General features: G+C 37.0%; 1 protein-coding gene across 10 annotated transcripts in view; it reads right to left on the bottom strand.

Moving 5' to 3' along the window:
* Positions 1 to 1029: 1029 nt before the first annotated feature.
* The window catches only part of SNAP23 (synaptosome associated protein 23), a 21931-nt gene continuing 287 nt past the window's right edge, over positions 1030 to 22673 (bottom strand). For 2 of the 10 annotated variants that reach the window (XM_026061697.1, XM_026061702.1), the window contains exons 2-8: positions 13252 to 13358; positions 12635 to 12676; positions 10916 to 10964; positions 10259 to 10376; positions 6593 to 6745; positions 5898 to 6042; positions 1030 to 3775 (exon numbers count right to left, since the gene is read on the bottom strand). In XM_026061697.1, coding sequence (XP_025917482.1) covers positions 3710 to 3775; positions 5898 to 6042; positions 6593 to 6745; positions 10259 to 10376; positions 10916 to 10964; positions 12635 to 12676; positions 13252 to 13308 — 630 coding nt within the window. In that variant the 5' untranslated portion in view covers positions 13309 to 13358 and the 3' untranslated portion in view covers positions 1030 to 3709. Of the gene's footprint in view, positions 3776 to 5897; positions 6043 to 6592; positions 6746 to 10258; positions 10377 to 10915; positions 10965 to 12634; positions 12677 to 13251; positions 22358 to 22389; positions 22554 to 22673 lie in introns of those variants that run through there. The other 8 variants (XR_003252829.1, XM_026061696.1, XM_026061701.1 and 5 more) reach the window with 8 other exon arrangements.

Raw genomic sequence — 22673 nt, 5'->3', positions numbered from 1 at the left:
TAGTGCTTTAAGGAACATCAGCTCCTTATGCAGAGGATGAATGTGATCCATCATTAAATGGAAAACTACTTAAGAACCCCTGTTCCAGGTATATTGGGGGGGGGGGGGAAGAAGAGGTCATTTTCTGTAAGGAGTAGCTGACAGCAGGATGTCTTTCATAGCTACTTTATTTTGCAAGACAACTAGAGGAGTATTTTAAGAACACAACCCGAATGTCACCATCACTGCAAGGCCCTGCACAGTCACTGAAATCTGCTGAGCTTTGTACTGATATACTCCACAGGTTATGACATGTAGAAGTCCATCAGTGACTAGGTTAAGGTCCCAGACTTATTTTAAACTCCACTTATTCCACTTGATACCTGAATCATTTGAAGTATTTTTTCCTCCACAGATTTGCCATGCATGAGACATCATTCACAGAACAAAGCCCCTTATTTAGCATATTTTCCATTTGCACAAAAAGGGAACAACTCACCAACTCAGACAAGTACAAAGAGTGGTCTATAGTCAATATGTATTCACTTTGTAGTACTGTGTGTGGTCTTTCTTATAAATAAGTGTGCTCAGACATGTTGCTCAGACATGTTCCTTGCCCAAGTTTCTCTGACACCTGTTTAGCAGGAGTCCTTCATCTATTCAACATAAATGACTAAGAAAAGATGGTAGAATAGGATAAGGGAAGATCAGCAACAGAGGAGTTGGAAAATGTTTCAGTTAACATTGCTATTAAAGGGGGGGGGAAGTACCTCTGCTTCTGGAAGCATTTAAGATAGTAAGTGATGGTGTTGTTTACGTAAGGATGAAAACTAGAGTATTAAAAAAAAAGGGGGGGGATGGAGAAAGATCAGAAGATTCCTCTCCTCCCAGCCCCATTCCTTCATTTGTTATCATCAGGATTTCTGTGAAAGATAAAAATAGAACAGAAGCTTCCTAGTTGCACAGTAGCAATTAGTTCTGCCAAGTTTTTCAAGGACAGGAAACTGAACAGAGACAATTTTAACTAAGAGAAAACAGTTCTAAAACAGATTCAATTATAAAAGTCTGTATTTTGTTGTGCACAATATATAAACACAATCAAAAGCAGAAACTGTAAACCTTCATTCTTAACAGCATTCAGAAATATACTTAGAGATGCACAAGTGCTGATTCTGTCCAAGAGATGCGGAATTTAAGCATCTATTCTACAGACAACAGTAAGATGATCCAAGAAGCAGACTCTGTTGTTCTGGAACATTAAGGCACCAACTCCCTCAAGGGTTCAGCTCTTGCTACATCAGAAAAATAGTATTTATATTCAGCTAATACTCAAGCTTAGAGTCTCAGAAATTATTTCTGTGAGTTGTTCATTGCAATAGTAAGATTCTGTATACCAGTCATGGCATTCTCTTAGCCAATGCACTAATTTGTGGTTATTGCTCAGGGAAGTCAAGAAAATAGACTGGTAGTAGCAAGGGAGAAAAACATTTCAAGGTGTTTCAAGAAGCTAAAGAGCAGGTCTGCATTGTTCTAGACAGAATAAGGTAACTGCTTTAGTCTTCTGTTCCAGGAGACAATCACGATTAAATACATATGCTTTGCTTTCACAATCAGCAGCATTCTTTCAATTAACCTGAAGTTTGTAAGAAGGAAAAAATTGCATTCAAATCCCCTATGCTTTACCATACAAGAGGTTTACAAGATGTTTTCAGAAGTTTATTATGCAATGTTGTTACAAGTGCTTTTTGCTCTGTGTTTTTAAACATATAGCCTTCATTACTAATAAGGGTAGATAACCCACTTTTAAAATTTATTAGTTTTCCAACAATTATTGGAAGAAAGATAGAAGCCAGGAGGTGCTTCTAAAGTATTCAGTCCTCTAAAATTGACTTCATTTACCTTGTTCACAAGAGACAGTCTACCACTGGCCTATTTATTACATGCAGTCATTCCATTCTTTGGTCAGGATTTTTTTTTTTTTTTTTTTAAATCTAAATCTCAAGTTGTCCTGGGAGTGAGTTGAGAATTACTAGTTACACTGATTGTACTACCACTGAGAAGAAAATACAATGACGTTTAACACTTTTTCATCTGACATTTCAGCAAATTAGTCTCATCTCACTAGCTCCAGATTTTCTGCTAATGGCTACAGGACAGCTGTATACTGTCCTTCTAAAAAAAAAATCCCATGTATGCTATTAGTTTTAGTTATTCCTCCATCCAATTTGGTTTGGAGATTTTTCTTTCCTCCATCCAACATTCACTATTACAGGTTAAACCAAAGTATCATTTTCACCTTCAATACAGGCATAATACATAGCTAACTCCACCCATCAATATGGGTCACTTGTGATTTACTTGTCAGAAATCAAGAAAATCCTGGGAATAAATCTGGTTGTTTATAATGAAAAAAATGTTTCTCTCTTCATAGGAAGAAAGCTTTATCTCACCCCACCTGGTCAGAGACTCCTCTATTCTGCAAAAGAATAAGAACATTTTAGTTGCAGGCAACTTTAATTTGGAGTATTTCCAATTGCAAGTACCAAATCTGCAATAATAAACCAGTCAGTAATCTATTTTGAACTAGTTTATTTAGAACTAGCACACAGTTCTTCCTAAAGAGGTAATGCTTCCTCCAGACTTGTGACAAGAAAAAAAAGTTTCACTTGTAATAAGCTTCTCCTCTTTCCGTTTTCAGTAGGTTTAAGAAGCTCCCCACAAAGTCACTGCTGAGAACAAACTCTGCACCAGGTCTCAGTCACTATATTAGTACTATTTTAATATTGCACTGGAGTAAGGTATAAACTGAATTCCAATAAAAACTGACCAAGATACAATCTGATATGGGATGTGAAAGCCGCACGCTTTTCTACTAGTAACATTGCATCATTCATTTAAAGATTAATATTTAGATGGGTGTAAAATTTTCCATTGAATAAATACTTTCTAAGGAAGTGATTTATTTTCTTCTACTCACATGTGCATGGTGTTTGAATCGTTATATACACAACACAAATTACCAGAACAATGCAGCATAATTTCCTTATCATGGCCTCTAAATCAGTGTCACTTTAAAGTAAAGAAATGGAAACTGTATACCCCTCCAGTTACCTTTACATTAAAGTCTGTGTTTAGGAAGCGTTTTAAAGCCCTCAACCCAGAAGTAGTAACTAGTGTGCCATAACATCTTAAATTTTGTAGCACAAACTCAACCCCAAACCACTCGTATGTGGTTTGGATTGTAAAACTACAGTTAGCTAGAGATACAAGTCAGACAATACTCACCAAATCCCTATTTTAGTGAAGACACTCAACTTATGAGGTATTTTAAACTGTGTAAAGTGCCCTCTCCAACTTTCAACAACTGAATTCAGGTTAACCTGCTTATTCCACTTGAATAAGGGACTATGTTTTGGGGGCAGGAAAATAGACTGGGGAGGGGGAATAAGACAAGCATGAACATTCTCAAAGCCATGACGCTTTTAGCCCTGAGCAGTTTGAAGAAAGTAAAGGCAGATGAGGAGGAGGAAGTTATGTTGGCTGCTTTCTTGGAATCAAGGCCAAGTCTACATGAAGCAATAACAAAAAAAATGAGAAAGAACCCCTATRGAAAGGGTACTGCTTCATATTTCCCAGCCCCTCTTATTTCAGAATAGAAGAGTTTCACAGATCCATGAATATGGTGGTTTGCAGCTGGAGAGACAGTGTCACTGAACAATGACAGAAGGCTTTAATTGTCAATGAGTTTCTTGGCTCTGATGTTGGCTTGCTCAATACGATCCTTGTTTGTATCTGCCTAAAAAAAACAAAACACCAATTTCATAGGTCATTGGCAGATTAGATGCAAAACAATTTGAAAATTCAAACCAACTGGGACCTCTGAATCGCAGGGTATTAGCATTGTGGTAGACAGTAGGGAATCAAGTTTTATAAGCTGGAAGCAATGTTTCTTTAGACAGAGGTTGGCAGTTTTGGCAGAAACAATCATCAGAAGAAATAATCACAGTCTTTTCCCAACCTTCAAAACATACAACAGCTTGCTTCAGCAAGTCAGGAAAAGCATTAACAGAACAAGGGGATAAATATTCCCCAAAGATGTTTTCCCCTCTCTGCAAGTGTTTAAACATCTTAAGAACCTCCACAACACAGCTTCAATACTATGGACTAAAAAGTAATAATCACAACTGAAAGTGGTCTACAGACCTAAAGTTAGAATTATTTTACACAGTTTCCCTAGTTTCCACCCCCCACAATGTACTAATGTCACAACAATATGGTATCTGTAAGGACCACACTTTATTTTATAATTGTTCTACTGTTACTACAGCACCAAAAACCAGCCACTGCATATAGCTGAGCAAGGGTCAAGACAGAGTTCTATAGAAAGGTATAAGGAACTTCAAAATAATTCCCTATCCAGTCAGCAATCAGGAGTAAGCACAGAAGTAGCCTCTGCCCTCCCCATGATGAGCTGAACTCACAAGAAGCTCCACCCATCCTATTAGCCATTTCACACCCTCAGAGTGAAGCAGGTTGGGAAAAAGGTAAGGCCCTTTCCTCTGTTCTCTCCTTCCAGTACAAGGCCCTTCCAGTTCAGAGCTGGGGGAAAAGGCTGACGAGAGGCAAGAATCTACTATAGAAAGTGAGAGGTATAATGTGTTAAACTCTGGCAGCTGAGTGATCTAGCTAGCAGATCCCCTAAGGAAAAGCCAGTACCATAAGCCACCCACCAAGTCTATACATTTGCCAAGCAAATTGTACAGTGTTTTTTTTTTTTTTAAATAGAAAGGACCAACTCTATTCTGAAGTAAAGCTTAGTACTGCTCTTTATCATTTCTTTATATGATACTACCCTTTGGAGATTTTTCCCTTCAACATCTTGATTCAGTTCCCACACTGCTCTCTAGATTTAAATATATTTGGAGACCTTATTTGTACTCATACCCCAACACCTTAATTACTAGACAAAATTGAGATGTTGACATAGGCACAATCAGCATCCACATCGGACTAGCCAATCTTGCTCTATAGATTTGAAAATATTCCTTCTTCCTGCTAATTTTATTAGGTTTTTCAGTAACATCTAACTTCCCATTTTGTCTTCATTTCACAAGTTTACAGCAATTGGTGTCTATTTATGTTTTTAATCTATAAAACACACAATGTAAAGCTTTCACTTCCTTTCTTGATCAGAATGTCTTTAAAGGAACTTGTATTCTAAAAATCCATATTCTTAAAAGAATAAGAGTAACTTCCTCACAAGTTACCCACTGGAAGGAAAACCCCAAGTCAGATTTGTATATGGTTATTCTCTTTCAGGAAGTTAATCTTTAAAGCATGAAAAAGTGAAAGTTACTGGTTGGTACTAACTACCTTCATATGCAGATGAGGGCAGATCATGTCCCTGTACACCTGCAAAACCCATCATGCCAATAACTCTCCAACCCCTAACACTAACCTGTTTACCAGAATGAGGCCAAGAATTCCCTGTGGCAGTGTCTTATTTTATGTTCAAGGATTATAGAGACTTTTTTGGGAATTTCAGAAGAATCTTGCTATTGTTAAATAAAATTATTCCCCACTACACACAAGACTATTTCCCAAGAGCAACAGTCCCCCAATTTTACCTCCAGAAAATGTTTGCCTCTTTGATCAAATCCAACTTAGTTGCTTTCAGAGTAAGTAATACCCTGCGCTGTATTTTGAGGATTTCTAACGCTCAGAAGCATTTGAGTTTTCAGCTACATACCCAAACACCAATGTATCTGCTGCTCAAGTCACTGCAACCTAGAGGATGATGGCATGATCTTAATGCATACTTATTGCAAATGCAGACAGATAGGACAGTAAGCTGTTACTTATCACTTCTCAGCAACAACCTCTAAATTCAAGGCAGTGGAAACACCTTTGACTCTTACCTTTACATTTATCCGGTCTATCTGTTTATTCTGGGCATCAATCTCATTGCCCATATCCAAAGCCATATTTTTCAAATTCCCAAGAATGTTTCCTACTTGAGCAAGATTTTCATCCATTTCATCTTCTCTGGCATCATTTGTTATCCTATTCAAATATTGAAAAAAGTTTTCATAAATCAAGTACTTTCTTTTCCTTATCTTAAATTTATCTTAATAGAAAAATTTCAGTGCAAAGTTACTCGACACGCATGGTATTCAAGCCAAACTATTTCCCCTCCCTTGTAAAAACCTTGTATTCCAAGCAAAATGCCCACCAAAACAGACTAAGCTATCTGCTATTACTGAAACAGCCTTAAAATTTAGAGTAACAGCTACAAAAAAAAGCTTAAGACATGAGTTTGTCTCAAGTATACTTGTATGGCAGTAAAAGTACTAGGCTTTAATAGTCACCTATTACTGAGCACTAGGCTCTAGACCTCATATCCAGAAAGATACCACCACTGGGAAAAAAAAGTGCACAGGAACTCTATGCCACTGAAAGTGTAGACATCTCTAATCTCTCTAAAGAGTAGCAGATCCTCAGAGGCTCTCAGTATATTTTAAAAAGTTTACAGGTGAAATACATCTGAAAAAAATCTGATGACCAATAGCTTAGGATATCTGCATTTGGGAGCAAGAAAAATGAAGAAACAAACCGTGTAATATATCCGCCACTTGGTCCTCCAGAAGTCTGAGGCTGTTGATGATTTACACTTCTCGGTTGCATGGATACCACGTGATCTGCCGAGTTCTCCATGCCATCTCCCCAAGTTGATTTGTATGCCCTGCTAGACTCAAAGTTCTTCGTCCTACTCAACAAAAATTAAAAATCTGAAGTGCTACATCTGAAAAATGGCTTCCTGAAGTCCTGCATTAATCTAGGATCAGATTTTCAGAAACACATCTTGTGCCCTAAAGAGATAACAGATTTTGTATAGACAAAGCCTTGTCTATATAATTAAGAGTTTCTTGTATCAGGATAGTGCAAATGTAACTGAGTTACTCTGGAGGCAGTTAATTCATTTGATCTCAGAGTTAACACAAGCACAGGAATTTCCCTAAAGTAGCATATCTCACAATAAAAGAAGTTTATGACAGTATCAGGAGAGCTTACACTACCAAAAAAAAAAAAAAAAAAAAAAAAAAAGAAAAAAAAAAAAAAAAAAAAAAAAAAAAAACAAAAAAAAAAACCCAAAAAAAAAAAAAAAAAAAAAGCAAGCTGCATTTATAACAGGAGCTAGTCTAGAGACAGGTTTAGATACTTCTCAGGAAAGAACAGGAGATGAAGAAGCAGCCCCCCCAAATGGAAGTAGTTGCACTAAGCAAGAACATCATTAATTCAAACCTTTAGTGCTTTTGAGCATCTTCCTCAGATTAAGTTTCTGATATTTTATCCATCATTTTCTATAGCCAAGTCTTTCTTGTTAAAAGTACCAAGTGTATGTGTGTATACATATATATATGCACATATAAATATGTGTATATAAAAAGTATCAAAATAAACCTGGGAAACATTTATGAAATAATAGCAAGCAGGTCTAAATGCCCCCTTCACTCCGCAGTTCAACAGTACTAACTCCGTTAGAGCGACAAGCCAACTGGCCATAACATTTTTACAATATAATTCAGGAGACAACAAGACTGAAATGAATTAACCTTAAGAATCACATACCTACAAAAGCATGAGGGGGGAGAAGATATATAAGCAGTTTCACATTTTAAAGAAGTGTGAAATAAGTTGTATTAAAGAAATATTCCCCTCCCCTTCCTCTGACACTTACATAATCCAAGTGGGAAACTACTACTTTTCCTAGGATCTGAAATAGGAAATATAATCTAGGTTGAATACTTCCAAGGGAAGAAGAGTTGGTTCTCAATTCATAACTGAACTGCTACACATGGTAAAACTAAAGAAACATGAACTAGTCAATTCTAGCAACTTTTGGATGCACAGCCTTAAAGACCTCTTTAGGTTTGCTGCAACTAGATTGGACATATTTTAATCCGCCATACTAAAACTGCAGCAGGAAAGCTGTGTGCTTGGTTGAGGAAAGCCACAGGTACCAGAGGTAACAGTGAGGAATTTACTGAACAACCAAAGTGGCCTGAAAACTATTTTCACATCTGAAGTAGACAACTGGAAGCAGCAATTGTTGCTCAAGCTAAGCACAGTGAAGAACAAAGCTTCTCAAAATCTGATTTTAAGAGCTGTATTTCAAGTTATTATACATTCGCTTTTTTCCCCACATTTAGTTTCCCTAGGAGCCAGTAAGACTTTCAATTTATACAGTCTGACAAACCAGCACGGGCTCAGGCAATTGGTCAAGATTCCCACAGCTAATATATTCTATAATAGCTGGCATTTTCTATTCGCATCACTGTTACAACATGTCACAGTCACAAGGAGTCCTGCATGCAGACATCATGCACATGCAACACATACCCAACACAGGCATCACCTTAGACAGCTGGTTACATGTACATGTTGCACTAGTAAGACTGACCTTCTGCTAAAATCCGCTTTCACCAGTTAAGTGAATACAGCTTCTTATCTTAGTCTTCATTTTTAGAAAGCAAACAGCAGTGTTAGGAGAGAATGGAGAAGAAAGAACAGTAAAGACCAGCAAACAGACAAATTGCTGTTAGTACACAGATATTAGAATACTGCCTATGCCTTGTGTTTTACACTAGTTTTCAACAATAACCTCAATAAGCTGGAGGAAAATGAGAAAGAGCAATATTTAATTCATTGTATGTTCCAATTTAAGCTTATGGCTTGTGAAAAAAAATGCAAGCCTTTGGAGATAACTGGTTGGCAAACAATGAGACATTGACAAAGCCTGTTGTACCAGATAATTAAAATTTATATATGTAAATATATTTGATAATAGCTGCCTATAGCTATATTAAACTTATATAAGTGTGTAATATATATGTAAAAGAAATATTCATAGCTGCTTTTTTATTGCTCCCCTACTTCTCTAATAGACTTTTCTATACACCATTGCCTCTTTTGGTACACAATTCATTATGCCTTTTATTGCAATCAGTGTATTTGGGGTATGTCACAAGAGCTCACAAATTCAGAGTTTGCTCAGAGCCAATAAGCTGCTCAACTTCAGCGGAGTAAGATGGTCAACTAAAGAAAACAAAGATTGAGTGTGTCAAAATGCTCAAAGTTCATCAGCCCGCTAAAGCTAATACAAAACTTTTATAAAAATCTTTATAAAAGTTTTTATAAAAATAAGTGAACACAGCTATCCAAAGCTCAAGACAGAGCTATTTGCCATTTCAAGATATTAAAACTCTTAAGATTCAGTCTTAGAAGCCACATTCATATCTATAGTAAGTGATCTCTTTAATAATATCCTATTAAATAAGCAGACTCAGCTACCTCCAAGGTATTTTTACTAAAATTTCATATACCTCAGCTGAATCATGAGGGTTTTTTCCTCATGAGAAAGGGCAAAGAAGGCTATTCACTTCAGTGGTTACACTCTTAAAATAACTTATTTCTCCTTCACATAAAATGACTATGATCACATTTGATTCATACAAATCAACTTTATACTTTGCTGCATAAAGCTAGGAGCACTTTTTTTTTTTAAACAGAATACTGATTTCTGATCACTGCTTAGGTTAGTGTTTTGAGCTACAAATCAAGTACCATACAACAGATATTAGTCTTAAATGACTTAGACATGGTGACCATATTATTGATGATGAGATTAAGGTATATGAAGCAAGTCTACAAGAATGCATGTAGTCACTAATGAAACTCAAGCTTTAAGATCAGCACCTGTTCTCCTACTCTCTTCCTCCCTAAAGCATGAACACTTTTTAATGGCTGGAGAACCCATACTGCTTTCCTTCTCCAAAATGCAAGTTTTCTTGCATGACATTGAATTATGACATTGAATAGAACAGCATTACCAACTTTTCAGTAAATTAGCAGGGGAACACTTTTGGGAAGAGATGATTTTCAGAGTCAGATCTCCAATGGACAGACACTATATGGCTATTTGCAGTCCAATTCTAAGCATTGGTACTGTTCTACTAACTATGAACATTAAGGAGATTAGGGTGCTGTCATGCAAGATGTTATACAGCAGCTATACTTACAGTGTAAGGGGCACAATACATAGTTAGATGCAAGTAAGCTTTTCCTAAATCATACATGAGTAGCTAAAGTGTACCTCTACAGGTACAATCATCTTTGAGAGATTCAGCTTTTTATTTATTTTTTATTGTAGGCCATCTACCAGTTCATTAGTTATTGGGAACATCCTAGAATTTTATGCTCAAGTATGAATTTAACCAACCTGTTACAAGGACAGACACAGAGCCCACAACACTTGTTGAGCTCTGTCAGTGTCTTCTCAGCTTCTCTCATGTCCTTGTTTATCTGGTCCATGCCTTCTTCTATGCGATTTAGTTGTTCTAGAGGAGAGAGAAGCAACCTGAGTAAACACAGATGTTACCGGGGGGGGGGGGGGGGTTGAAAGGACACAGCACCCCTTTCAAACAGGGACTTAGAAGCTCCAGCTTCATCTTTATACTAAGACTAATGTCTTTGTTCCTCTGGCTTCTGGAATTTTTTGTAGAAAAAAGATTAAGTGGTTAAATTTTGTTTATCATATTAAAACTATCTTCCCTATCCTTAGGGCAGCATTTCTGTTGCTGCTTTTAGAATAAATACAGACAGTTAAAATTATGTTATCATGGAAAGGAACAGCTTCCATAGCAGAGGTTGCATTCTGCTGTAACTAAGGTAAATTCTCTTTCAGTGAATTTAAATCCTCTTATAAATACTACAAAAACACATGGGAATATCCAATTAGTGCATCCCATTTTTACACAAATAACACATCCTTTAAAAATCTTTAGTTTCAGCAACAACCCTTCAGTGATAACCCTTTTTCTTATATTCATAAAACTGATTTTTAATATTAGAGGGGGAGAGGGAAGGAAGAACTCACCTCCCTGTTCATCCAGCATGGTGATAGTCTTGATGCCTACATCCTGGGACTGTAGAAATAAATTTATTTGCAGATATAAAAACAGTTTTCAATATAGCAGTGCTAAAGCAGGTCTCTACAGTAAATTTGATAAGCTAACCAATTTTGTAATAAAATATTGTGCTAGTAATAGGTTCTGTAGTAAGTATATACTAAGCTTCAAATCAAATCTTGTGTTAGACTAATAATGTAAAAAACTATTAGGGATAGTGTAGCCGATAAAATTATTACAACAAAATTTATTGTAATACTCAGACTGAACTCTGCCAAGGCTAAACTAAAAAAAGTAAAACTTAACCATCTCATTTGGAAACGTGGCATTTAGTTCATTCTTTATCCCTATTCCCTTCAACTGGGATGACAAGGTCCTGGAAGTCAGAGTGAAAAAAGCAGGATAAAGCCTATGAACTCATTCTTGGGAACTTAGCAGAAGAGATCAGAAAGATAAAACCATCACTAGTTTTAGAACCAGGCAAAATAAAATTGCAGTTGTGATTATATCAAAATATAGTTCTTTGCTGGCTCAAAGTTTTGAACCTGGCATGAAAGTTACACCCATGTTTTACTGTAAACTTGCAACATAGAACTTCCTGTGCTAGGAATTATTTTAGCTTAAGAATCACCAAAATGTGGAACCATTAAAAAGAACTTGGCTCATTATATGTATTAAATGTTCTTAACATTCATGTTTGAGATATATTCGTTAGGCTACACCAATTCAAATACCTCACTGATAACAGTATCATCTTCAGCTCCACAAGAGTGCACTAGTGTACAGTGAGTACAGGTTCTAAAGTGGTGCTGACCTAAAGTCCTTATTTTTCAGATTAGTTTTTACTGTTCTTACACAAGAAACTGTCAAGTCTTTGGTGCTAAAAGCCTTGGCATTAGCCTTGAAAGACATTAATACTTACTCTCTGGATTCCCATTTGTCTGTGGCATACTCAAATACTGCAAAACTGTCTTGCTGAACCAGTCAAGTTTTGTTACCTCAATTGCCGCTGGCTATCAGCCATCTTATTTTACTCCCTACCACCAGCTTACCCTATTTTTGGAAATTATGGTATCAGAAGTAAGCTTTCAACTATTCTTACAATTCATCATGCGTGTGTAACAAAGTAGAGGAACAGATTCATAAGTCACAGAGTAAACTTGAAATACAGATTAATTTGTGTCAAGTCACATACAAGGGAGTTCAGAGTTTCATCACCATACTTAACTATTTTAAAGTTGCAACTGATGAACAGATGGTAAGAAGGTACATGTAAAACTACTTTTGTTTAGAACCAAAAGTAGACTTTAAACCCTACCCTCCCTCAAAGCAGCATATTTTCACACTGTTCACTGGCAAAGTGAGCTAGAAATAGAAGCTGTTATGAGAACAGTGATATAGCAGTCAGAGGCAAGTTCTTCACTTAAAAAGAAAACAGGCAAACAGGGTATTGAACCTTCTCTGATCTAAGTAATGTGAAAAACATTAGGTTGAAGTCATTCCAACTCTACTACTGATCTAAAGCAGCAGCAGCTTCAGATAATGAAGTGTCTCCCTCAAAAAAGCATCAGTTTGGAAAAAGAAAAAAAGCACTGAAGGCTACTGTGTGATAGTCAAACAGAGTTAACATGGAGCTGCTTATATTTCAAGTGAATAAATCCCCAAAGAATTCAAAAGCTTTTCCTTACCTCAATGGCCAAGCCAAGAATCCTCCTTGTGCTTTCCAAGGACTAGGGAAAGAACAAATTAAATATCAGTATCAACAGCACACGTCAGCATTTGATAGTCGTCTTTACCAGTTCACTTCAGTGATGCAACTAGTACACAAAGGTTCAACAGCCTGTCAATATGTAATATGCATCTATCTGACCATCACAATGATGGTATACTAGAATTTTTTTCAGTAGCTAGTAAACCCTTGTTTTTCAATACTTACTAATACTTATTCTGTGGAAAAGTCATTATAAGGAAAAAATATTCAAAGGCATGTAGTTAAATAAAAGATTTAGAGGCATCAAGTATCAACATGATTTAGAAGAGTGTAGGCACCCAGCCTGCATTGTTTTAATAATCATGACTGGGTGGTCAGCACTCAGAGTTAAATAGGTGGCTTTAAAATTCAGAAGCTAAAATTCATTCTCACCTTCAGAAATAGTCTTGGCTCCAGTATTTACCAGGTAGAGAGAGGTTTGGAACATTCAGCTATACTCCTGCTGAATCATCATCCTAGACTGTCTTTATTATAAGAGATATTATATTCTTGAGATAATTACTCTGATCCCAGATGGCTTCCTAAAATATTTACCTCATCAGTGACCTGGTTGGCCCTTAGCTGAATTTCTTCAGGTGTTAGTTCAGCCATGATGAGGAACTATCACTTGTAGGTAGTCAAAGTTAAAGAGAATCTTCCCCCTGTAACTGAGATACCTGTTAATCCTCAGAATTAAAGTATTTATATCATAGAAGTCAAAACTGCCTTTTATCAAGTATTTTAAGCTGAAATTAGAAGACAGTTCAAAGAATGAAAGCATACACATATCATTACACATAGTACAATACTTGTTTAGGATTAGAAGGCACTAAAAGAATTATTCAGCTGATATTACTGAGGTGCTAAGTGAAATGAAGCAAAAGTCAGTATGCAAAGTTTTTTCCTTTCTAATGCCTTCCTAAACATTTCTGGAAATTTCTAGCTATTGTTCATTTCCCGATTTTTGCCTTAAACTAACAAATCTTAAAATAGAAAGCCTCTCCATTTTGAAAAAATATTAGTCTACCCAGTAATCCAGCAAGAAGTTTTTTTTAATGCATTTAAGTTACTAGCATAAGCTTTAAGTATTCTTCCCCTCCCCTTTAAGGAATTTTGACCAAAACAGTCAAAAGAAAGGGAAACACACTCACAGATTAAGCACCACCTAAGATGATCCCATTGATACTCTTAAGAATAACTGTTCTTATGGCTGGGTGGTGAATCCATTAGATGCAAAAGCAGCTTAAAAAGTTATAGTTGGTATGTCCACAACCCCTGGAAAGGTTTGCAAATTCATCTTTCTCATAACAAAGATAAGGTCAAGACTATTTATGACTGAAGTCTCAACATACAATTTTAACTTTTGCTATAAGCAGGAGATATGCTGTGGCCTGAAGGGACAACAGGAAAAAGCAAGGCAGTCAGTAAGTGTATTCTTATCAGAACCATGTTTCCAGAACTAAGAATCTGTATTTTTGTTGGAGGAATGCCAATAAAGCTGGAACTGAGAACTGGAAAACAAAAGTAGAACTCCCAGGCTATATAAGAATTTCACAAGATGGCACATAAGCTGAGTAATAAAAGGATTTTTTTTGAGTGCAACAGAAGTGGTTTTTTTGAGAAGTTACCCCATTAGCTTCAGATTATTAAATTAAGCCTTGCCCTTTCGCACCAGTAGCTTCCAATTACATTCAGATGATCAGCTGATATCTACTCCAAATGTCCTGCTTCAATAACAAAACTGAGTTCCATTTTCCCCCCCAAAAACAGTATTTTAGAAGACAGACAGCATTAGTAACTGCTCTTAGGTGAAGTACAAATCATTTATCCAGATATTAGCTAAGGAATTGATTCTGTTCACAGCACTTTGCAGGAAGTGTGTGCGAGGGGCTAAATCAAGATACCTAATGCCTTACAGCTGAAGTACTCCAGATTTTAGAATATTCCTGCAGCCTGGTCTTCAGCACTTAACATAGCTCTTCAGTCTAAGCCTATGTCTTTGGGAGTTTTTTTTCCCCAAGTAGCTGTCAACACAAATCAGTTTTTCCCATCATTAAAAGAACACAGACATTCTCATATAAGGCCTCGAATAGCTCAGCTTGCATTAGTCTAGTCTGACCATTTATTCAGTGGCTTATCTTCCCATTCACATGCTTTCCTTTCAAGGAGTTCAGTTAGGGCAACTCAGCCCCAAATTTGAATTCGGGATGCCTTTTAAGATCACCTGCACTACTAAAGGCCAAGAAAGTCAAGGAAGAGAGAAAAGGATTGTAGAACTTATTTTTACTGTAATGGATTAACTACAGGAAGAGAACATCAAGATGATTCTTTGAGCAGAATGTTTCAAGTTAAATTTGCTTTTTCTTTTAATTTTGTTTCAATTTATTCAGAAGCAGGTTGAAGTTTCAATTTTATAGCAGCATTAACCAAACAATTCTGCTATCTGGGTTGCTGTCATTGCTGCAGACTCGGTAAGCCCTTCACTACTTTTGGAGTCACGCAGTTATATACATGTCACCTCCTGGATAGCAAAAGGAGTATCATATCCCTACCCAGTCAATACAGCAACTTCCTAAGAATCCCATTATTACTGCAGAACAGGCAAGAAAGAGCTGTATTCCCAGAGTGCTCTGAAGTTTTCTTTTTCAGCAGCCCTGATGTCCTGCTTACCTCTGCAGCTGTGGGTTCAGATTATCCAGCAGTTTACATGCCAGCATGTAACATACATTATCCCAAATTCACTCTGGGCTTGAGAATTAAAATATTAATATCCTATGCAAGAATGCCATGTTCAAATCTGATGGCAATTAATTATATTGAAGAGACTTGGCAACCTGCAACTTAACAGCTACTTCATCATCAAACTATTCCTCCCCAATTTTGTCCTATTCATCTTAGCTTGCTAAAGGAACTGGCAATTCATTATTTGACAAATAAATTACTAACACTAAAACCAGAAAGTGTCAGAAGCTGCATTAGACACCAGACAATGGCTTGAAAACATCAGCGCTTGCTACTGAATCTACCAGCTTTAACAGCTGACAAACAAGCTCTGCTTTCCCCTAGCATGTTCACAGCTTCCTAAACAACTCTAGTCCTGCCAGACAGCAAGAGGTTCTGTGAAAACCTACAGCATTCCTCCTACTTTCCCGCTGAACGCTTTCAGGAACAAATGCCATCAGTTTATAAATCAACCTAAAACTGAAGAAATCCAGTTTCGAGCCACAAAGGAAAAACCTTTCTGCATAGCAGGCACTCATGACAGAGCAAAACAGTCTCAATCAAATTGCTTCTAGGATTCCTCAAAGCAGAGGCATGCATGTGCTTATCTTCTGATGCTCATGCGTGGACACTTGCAGCATTTTGCTTCTTGTAAGACAAAAATATCATAATCTAGAGTGACACTTCATTGACTCACTTTACAATCGCTGGGTTAACCAACCTGTGTGGAAGGAAGCTAGATAAAGCTCATCAGAACTCTCTTGCTAAGAAACATGTTCTGACAGTTTATCATGGATAAGATTGAACAGCCACTTGCCAATCATTTCTGATGATTTCTTGAGCTCTTATATCAATGAAAACAGGGATAGAACCTATGTTTTTCTGGAGTCTGCAGCAAGCTTTGCTACGTACACTATATCAGTCATCACCATTATAGTGATTTAAAATGAGAGAACAGCATTTCCTTCTTAAGCCTATCTTAAGAAAGTATGCTTTTTAAATTGGTTTGATTAATAAAGTCCGTTTAAAGCTGAATTTCCAAAAACGAGGCATTAAAGGACTCAAAAAGGCTGTAATTTTTTATTTACTGATTTGTTTGTATGACTGAGTTGGCCAGCCATGCTTTTGTAAACAAATACAGTAAGTGTACCTACACAGTAGTTCTGCAGCAAAAGTTAGTGTCATGAACTGAAATAGAAAAAGATGTCTCATAATACATTCTCATTAATTCAGCAGTTTGTAACATGTAAAAAGTGCGTAAGAATAACTGGGAGGAAACTAAGTATTTCCAAAAAACCTATTTCCAAAAAAGAAGATGCATTTTTGGCAGCCACATGTCTAAGTAGACCAGTCAGAACATAACAGGTGCCTTTATTGCAAGATATTCTCAAAGACAATATTAGAATACCTAAGGGGGGCCTTTTGCATTGAAAGAATAGGTCAGCTACTCCAACAGAACACAATATACTTACATAGAGAAAGAGTACTCATTCCCCAGTCTTTCTGTCTAGCTATCATTAAGCTCTCACTGAGGTCTCCAGCTCTTAAGTTCCTGGTATATGTCAAAATGATTTTGTAACCAGGGCATTAAGATTCCTCAATAAAGGCAAAATACTCAGAGAGAAAATAATTGATATTGCTGAAGTGCCTCTTGGCATGTATTTTTAATTAGTATATATAAAATTTGCTAATTTAGGCATTGATTTTTAATAATACCAACGCACAACATCTATTTTCTTTGCTTTTCTTGCCCTACACCCTTATAAAAGTCTTAGCCACAAAGTAATCAAGGGAAAGACAGACAGCCTACAAAAACGCTTCCCTATTATATCACAACATTCTGCTATTTTAGATTATTTTCCTCTCAAAACTGGAGTGGTAAATTTTAAACATGAAACTAGGCTTGCTTCACAAAGATCCAGATATCCATTTTCAGCATGCCTAAACACAAATTAGAACTTCTTAAAAGAAGGATGTAAAGTCAGCTGAAAGTGTATTTACTCTTTGCTACCAGAATACAAGGACTAATGTTAAACACATTTCAGTGCAACTCCCCTCCACATCTTGCATAAGAAAAACAATCACCTACAGACTATGCAGAGCTAAGCTTGCTATGAAAATTACTTTTTCTTGTAATAAAGCGTTTCATGATACTTTTCTACCGTGACAGTTAGGGGAAGACAACATCAGCCTAACTGTCACTGTCCTATAAAAAGGAGGATTCATCTAGAAACAAGAAGCACAAGGAAATAAACATGAGGCCTGAAAATCATGAGGAGCTGCCTTCTCTGTCACATTTTATTTTGGAGATCAGAGGGCAAAAAGTTCTGAAAGAAATTCCAGCTCTGACCATAAACTTCAGAAAAGATGTTATCTTTTGACTTCCACATTTGTCTCAAATTATGCTAAGCCAGCCTATAAGCTTACAACTCTAAAAAATACCAAAATTAGGATGAAATTATGGTCCAAGTCACATGGAGATGGACTAGAGTTAAATTACTTCTATCCCTTGGGATAGGAGGAGCAATGATGTAAGAGAAAGAACTTCAGGTCTACACAGACTTTTTTCCCTTTAACTACATTCTGCTTTGGAAACTGGACATCCTGAAGGGTCTGTCACAACACTTAATGATAAAATGTAATCATCATGTTTGCAACAAGCTGGATTGTTTTGAATGTAAGCATTTTACAAGTGTTTACACACTGAATACTTTTCTCCATCACTGATAATGTAACTTGTTTTGTTACTTAACATTTCAGGACAGGCACCTAAAGAGGAAAAAAAATGACAAGCTTTTAAGTAGCCTGGTCTAAAACAGTAAGCAGGTCTTCCTACAAACCTATAGGTTTGATTATGGCTAGTAAAACACCACTTGCTATGCATTCAGTCATGACTCCAAAAACCCTAAAAAAAAGACACTTGAATTCAGTCTCCTATATGAGGTCTCTAAGTTGAAGAAAATTGTGGAAGAGAGCTGGCAAAGGTGATTTTACTATGTGATTTAAAACCTTAAATTAGGTATTTCCTGCAAGACTGAACAAAAACCATTAGAGAACACGGTGAAACTTTGAATTCTGAACATTTTTTTGGAAGTCAGACAGGCAATTTCTTTAACTAAAATAAAATCCAAGTGTCTATATAAAATAAAATCTAAGTGTGATTAACTATTCCATTCTTCCAAACTATCAATGTTACTGTCAAACTCAGCCTAGGTTTTCATAAAGGGGAAAAAAGGTTTGTCCATAACATGCTTGCAACTTAAAGGATGCATATATATATATATATGCAATTTGAATTCTCTGCTTATAACAATAGAAGTTATCCAAAATGCTATTTCTTCTGATCTATAATAAATTACTTGATAAAACTAGTTGTCATGCAGAAAATCAGTTGCATGTATTTAATCAGTTCTGCCCCAACCCCAGCTACTGACTTGAGATCTACACCTGCATAACTACAGCTTTCATATGGCTCTTAAGAGCAAATTCAGTGTTGGTAATACCCACAACCACCTATTACCTGCACATAGAAGTCTCCAAGTTTTATTATTTGCTTGTGATCAGAAAGCTAGACTTAGCATGAGTTTAGCCAACAGCATTTCTTTGATTGAGGATCCCTGATAGTAGGTACAATAAAGCTTAGAAAAAAAAAAAGTATTAAGCATTTAAATTGACAAAACCTCAAGATGAAAGAACTGTTCTATGGAGCCAGTAACAATGTAGTCATCTTTGCTATCTGTTGTCCCAGAGCACACACTTAATTTTACATGCAATCTTTATCATCTCTGTCACCACTCCAAGACAGTGCTCTGCACCACTTGGTGTAATTCTTTATGAAAAAGAAAAACCCAGAAATTCAAAGTCAACTATTTACACCAACACTCAGTTTCCAACAGAAGCAGACCATAGGTATAAATGTAGGCAAGTTTCAAAAGCTGTTACAGTAGTGAAATTGCATATCCCTTTCAGGCTTTTTAATTCCAAATATTTTTCTCGGACTTGCAAAACAGACACTTCCAAGGTAATGAAAGCTATGGTAGGCAATTTACATACTGTTTAAATATGCTTTTCTCCAGCACTAGAACAGAAGTAATTCCAAAATGTTTATCAACTCTAGAAAAAGGAATGTTTACTTCCTTGCTTTAAGATAGTCAAGGCCTATTCAAATTGTGCTGTCCAAAGCACTCAAAGCCCATAAGAATTTTGTCTTACCTATCTTTGTGCATTTGAACCAACTGTTGGGTGCCAGAAGACCTAAAAAAGTGTTTGTTTGACTGCTATTACACAGTCCACATCTGGAAAGGACATTAGGATACCTACTGTAGACAAACATCATTTTATATTGGCATTCAGGGTAGAAGCATATTTTTTTAAACATTGTTACACCTAGAGATTTTGTGCACTTCTCCCATCTCTCCAAACTAAGACATTTTGAAAGATCCCTAATTTTGAAAGGGAGCAAGATTGTCAAAAGTGACAAGTTTTCCTCAACTAGACAGGTCTCTGCACTAGACCAATATACCGTTGTGATCACTTGTAGTTTAACAAATTCAACAAAATTTTTAGTCTTGCATCTCTGGCTGACATGCAGTAGTTTTGTGCCTCTGACAAACAGCCTCTCTCAAATGTGTGAGACACCTGTCACATTTGCCAAATATCACAAATTAATTCCTTGTCAACTGGTAATGCTCCTTATTCGAACCTAAACAATCAGGTTCTCTAAAATATTCCTTCATCCTTCCTCCTGCACTGCTAGCCCTCAGCTAGAAATGTAAGCTTAAGCTCATCCTTTTTCAGTTAAAGATATTTTGCTAACATCAATAACAATACCTTGGTGGCTATTCCATAAATGCATAATAAGCAAGAGGTTCCCAATTTTCTTAGGAGTAGGAAGTAAAGCTAAAAGAGTGTAGTGTAATACTTTTGGCAATGGAAGACAACAGCTGTGAGAGTTGAAAGTGGAGATTAGGTCATCTTTGTTAATGCTGGAACCATAAGGTTTATTATACTTGCCTTCTGGAATAATTTCTCTCTCAGAAAAGCTATTTCCACATTGTGGATGAAAACCAGTCAACTCCTACAAAGTGCTCTAGTAAGACTTGACACTTAAGTCTTCACATTGTTTTCCTCCTCAAAATCCAGTCAGTTTTTGGTAGTCAGGAAATAAACATGGCAGAGTTACTCAGAAAACTTTTAGACCTGCACGGCCAAGTTGTTCATTTTCAAAAAGTCATGATTATGCAAAATCTAATCCTTTCTATTCATAGATAACCATATTTGACTACCTCCTCATTTCAGATAAATCATAAAGTAATTCCTGTACTGTATAGTTTTTTTTAAAAAGTAATCCATTAGTAAATATACCAAAGTAGTATCCTTAAAAACCTACAATTGGTAGCTCACTAGATCTTTCCATTGATATTTATTACAAGTAGCAGGGAAGAAATATTAAATAATAGCTCCCAGCTGATATGACAAAAAGATGATTGAAAAATTCAACCTATGCCTCCTTTTGGGCAATCACATTATAAACAAAGATAGGATATGCAAGAAGACACAATCCAGATGTTAGCAGCAGAACGAAAGCCAGGATCTCATGACCTGTAATTTTAGCCATCAGTGAACTGGTACCACCTCAGAAGATCATGGATGCTCTCTGTTCCTTCACCTGTAAAGTGAGCTGTTGCCTTCCCCAAAAGATGGAAAATTAACAAAACTATTTTTAGAAAAATTTGAAAATAAATTATGAAAATTCTGCATGTTCCTGAACAGATTAAAACAAGACAGTTTACCAAGTAGGTGACTTAGGTTTTTTTGTTTTGTACTTTTGAATTGTTTGTATCACTAATGAAGGAGTTGCTTTTAAAAAACCTTCCTTAATCAAACAGAAAATTCTGTTTATGTTCAGCAGCTGAAATTCAGCCCAGCAAATACAGGCTGGTACAAGGTATCAGCACCAGAGTGTACTCCCCCAGGCTATTATGTCTACAAGATAAATGAATAAAGCATCTGTGACACTGGGGGAAGGGACCAGAACCCAAGAACAAGACACCACTCTGCACACTTCCTGCCTTCTCTTATCAGCTTCCTGAACACATTGCACAGAGGAGATAGCTGAAAGAATAGGCGCTACTAACGCTACCTCCTCAATGCAATGTGTTCTGTTCTATACTAGTCCCAACAATCAATTTTTGTTGCTGGAAAAGCCTCATGATACCTCCTCCAATTTAGTTATTAGCCAACACAAGTTAACAAGCTACCCTAGACTGACACAGACAGCAACAGCTGCTATTTCAACTGCCTAATGAAACAAACTGTGCAAAAAGCGATATAATAAGCCACTTAAAAACCTGTGGAACAGTGGTGCTAAAGCATACAGACCAATTACCAGACTGCCAGTAAGGAACTCATTGTTTAGATCAAAGAATCATGTAGTTGACATCCAGGGAGGCTTTTCCTTTGCTCCTAAACACCTTCCTGTATAGCTGTTCTGTCTGCAGCAAAAAATCTTTTTTTTTTTTTTAAATGAAAAGAGAAGTAAAGGAAAACAGAGTTGCTTAGTTCTGATTCTTGAACGTCTACTGCCCTTTTTAAGGGATAGAGAAAAGGGAAGACAAACAGCTAGAGAAGCTGTATAAAGAAGTATAGTTTCCAAAGTTTTTCCAGCTCATTTGCCTAGGTTGAGGAACTGTGCGCTCTGTTACAACATTGTGTTAAACAGTAATTGCACTCTGCCTGAGACAAGGCTTCAAAAAAAGAGAAGTGAAAAATAAAGCTGACTATTCTTTATCAGTTTCCTAGTAGCACTAAGGGCTTCAAGATCCACAGTTAAAAGAAAGAGAAAAACAGGTTACTTCCAAAGCTTACTGTTTGTACTTATCAGAATAGCATTTTACCAACTAGTGTCTAGAGACAGACAACCATAACAAGAGTTTAACAACAGTAACAAGAGGAACTTCTCTTATGACATACAAGCAGATCAGTGGAGCACAGAAGAAACACCCGAGAGCCGCGCACAATCTCCCCTCACGGCGCCGCACTCGGACCCCACGGGCACGGGCCTCTCGACACGGCGCGGCGAGGGCGCAGCCGGGGCTGCGAGCAGGCCAAGGCCCGGCGACACCAGGGGCCCTCCCGGGCGGCCGCCACCCGTCACAGGCGCCCTTCCCACCGCGGCCGAGCCGTTAGCCGAGCGCTGACCCGGCGGCGCGGCGCGGCCCAGCAGCCGGCGCGGAGCGGCACCCGCGGGGCCTACG

Source organism: Apteryx rowi, unplaced genomic scaffold (genome assembly GCF_003343035.1).
Source record: "Apteryx rowi isolate R43461 unplaced genomic scaffold, aptRow1 scaffold_183, whole genome shotgun sequence".
Classification (NCBI taxonomy): Eukaryota; Metazoa; Chordata; class Aves; order Apterygiformes; family Apterygidae; genus Apteryx; species Apteryx rowi.
Note: the sequence above shows the minus strand (reverse complement) of the source record. Positions and strands in the feature narration are given on the sequence as shown.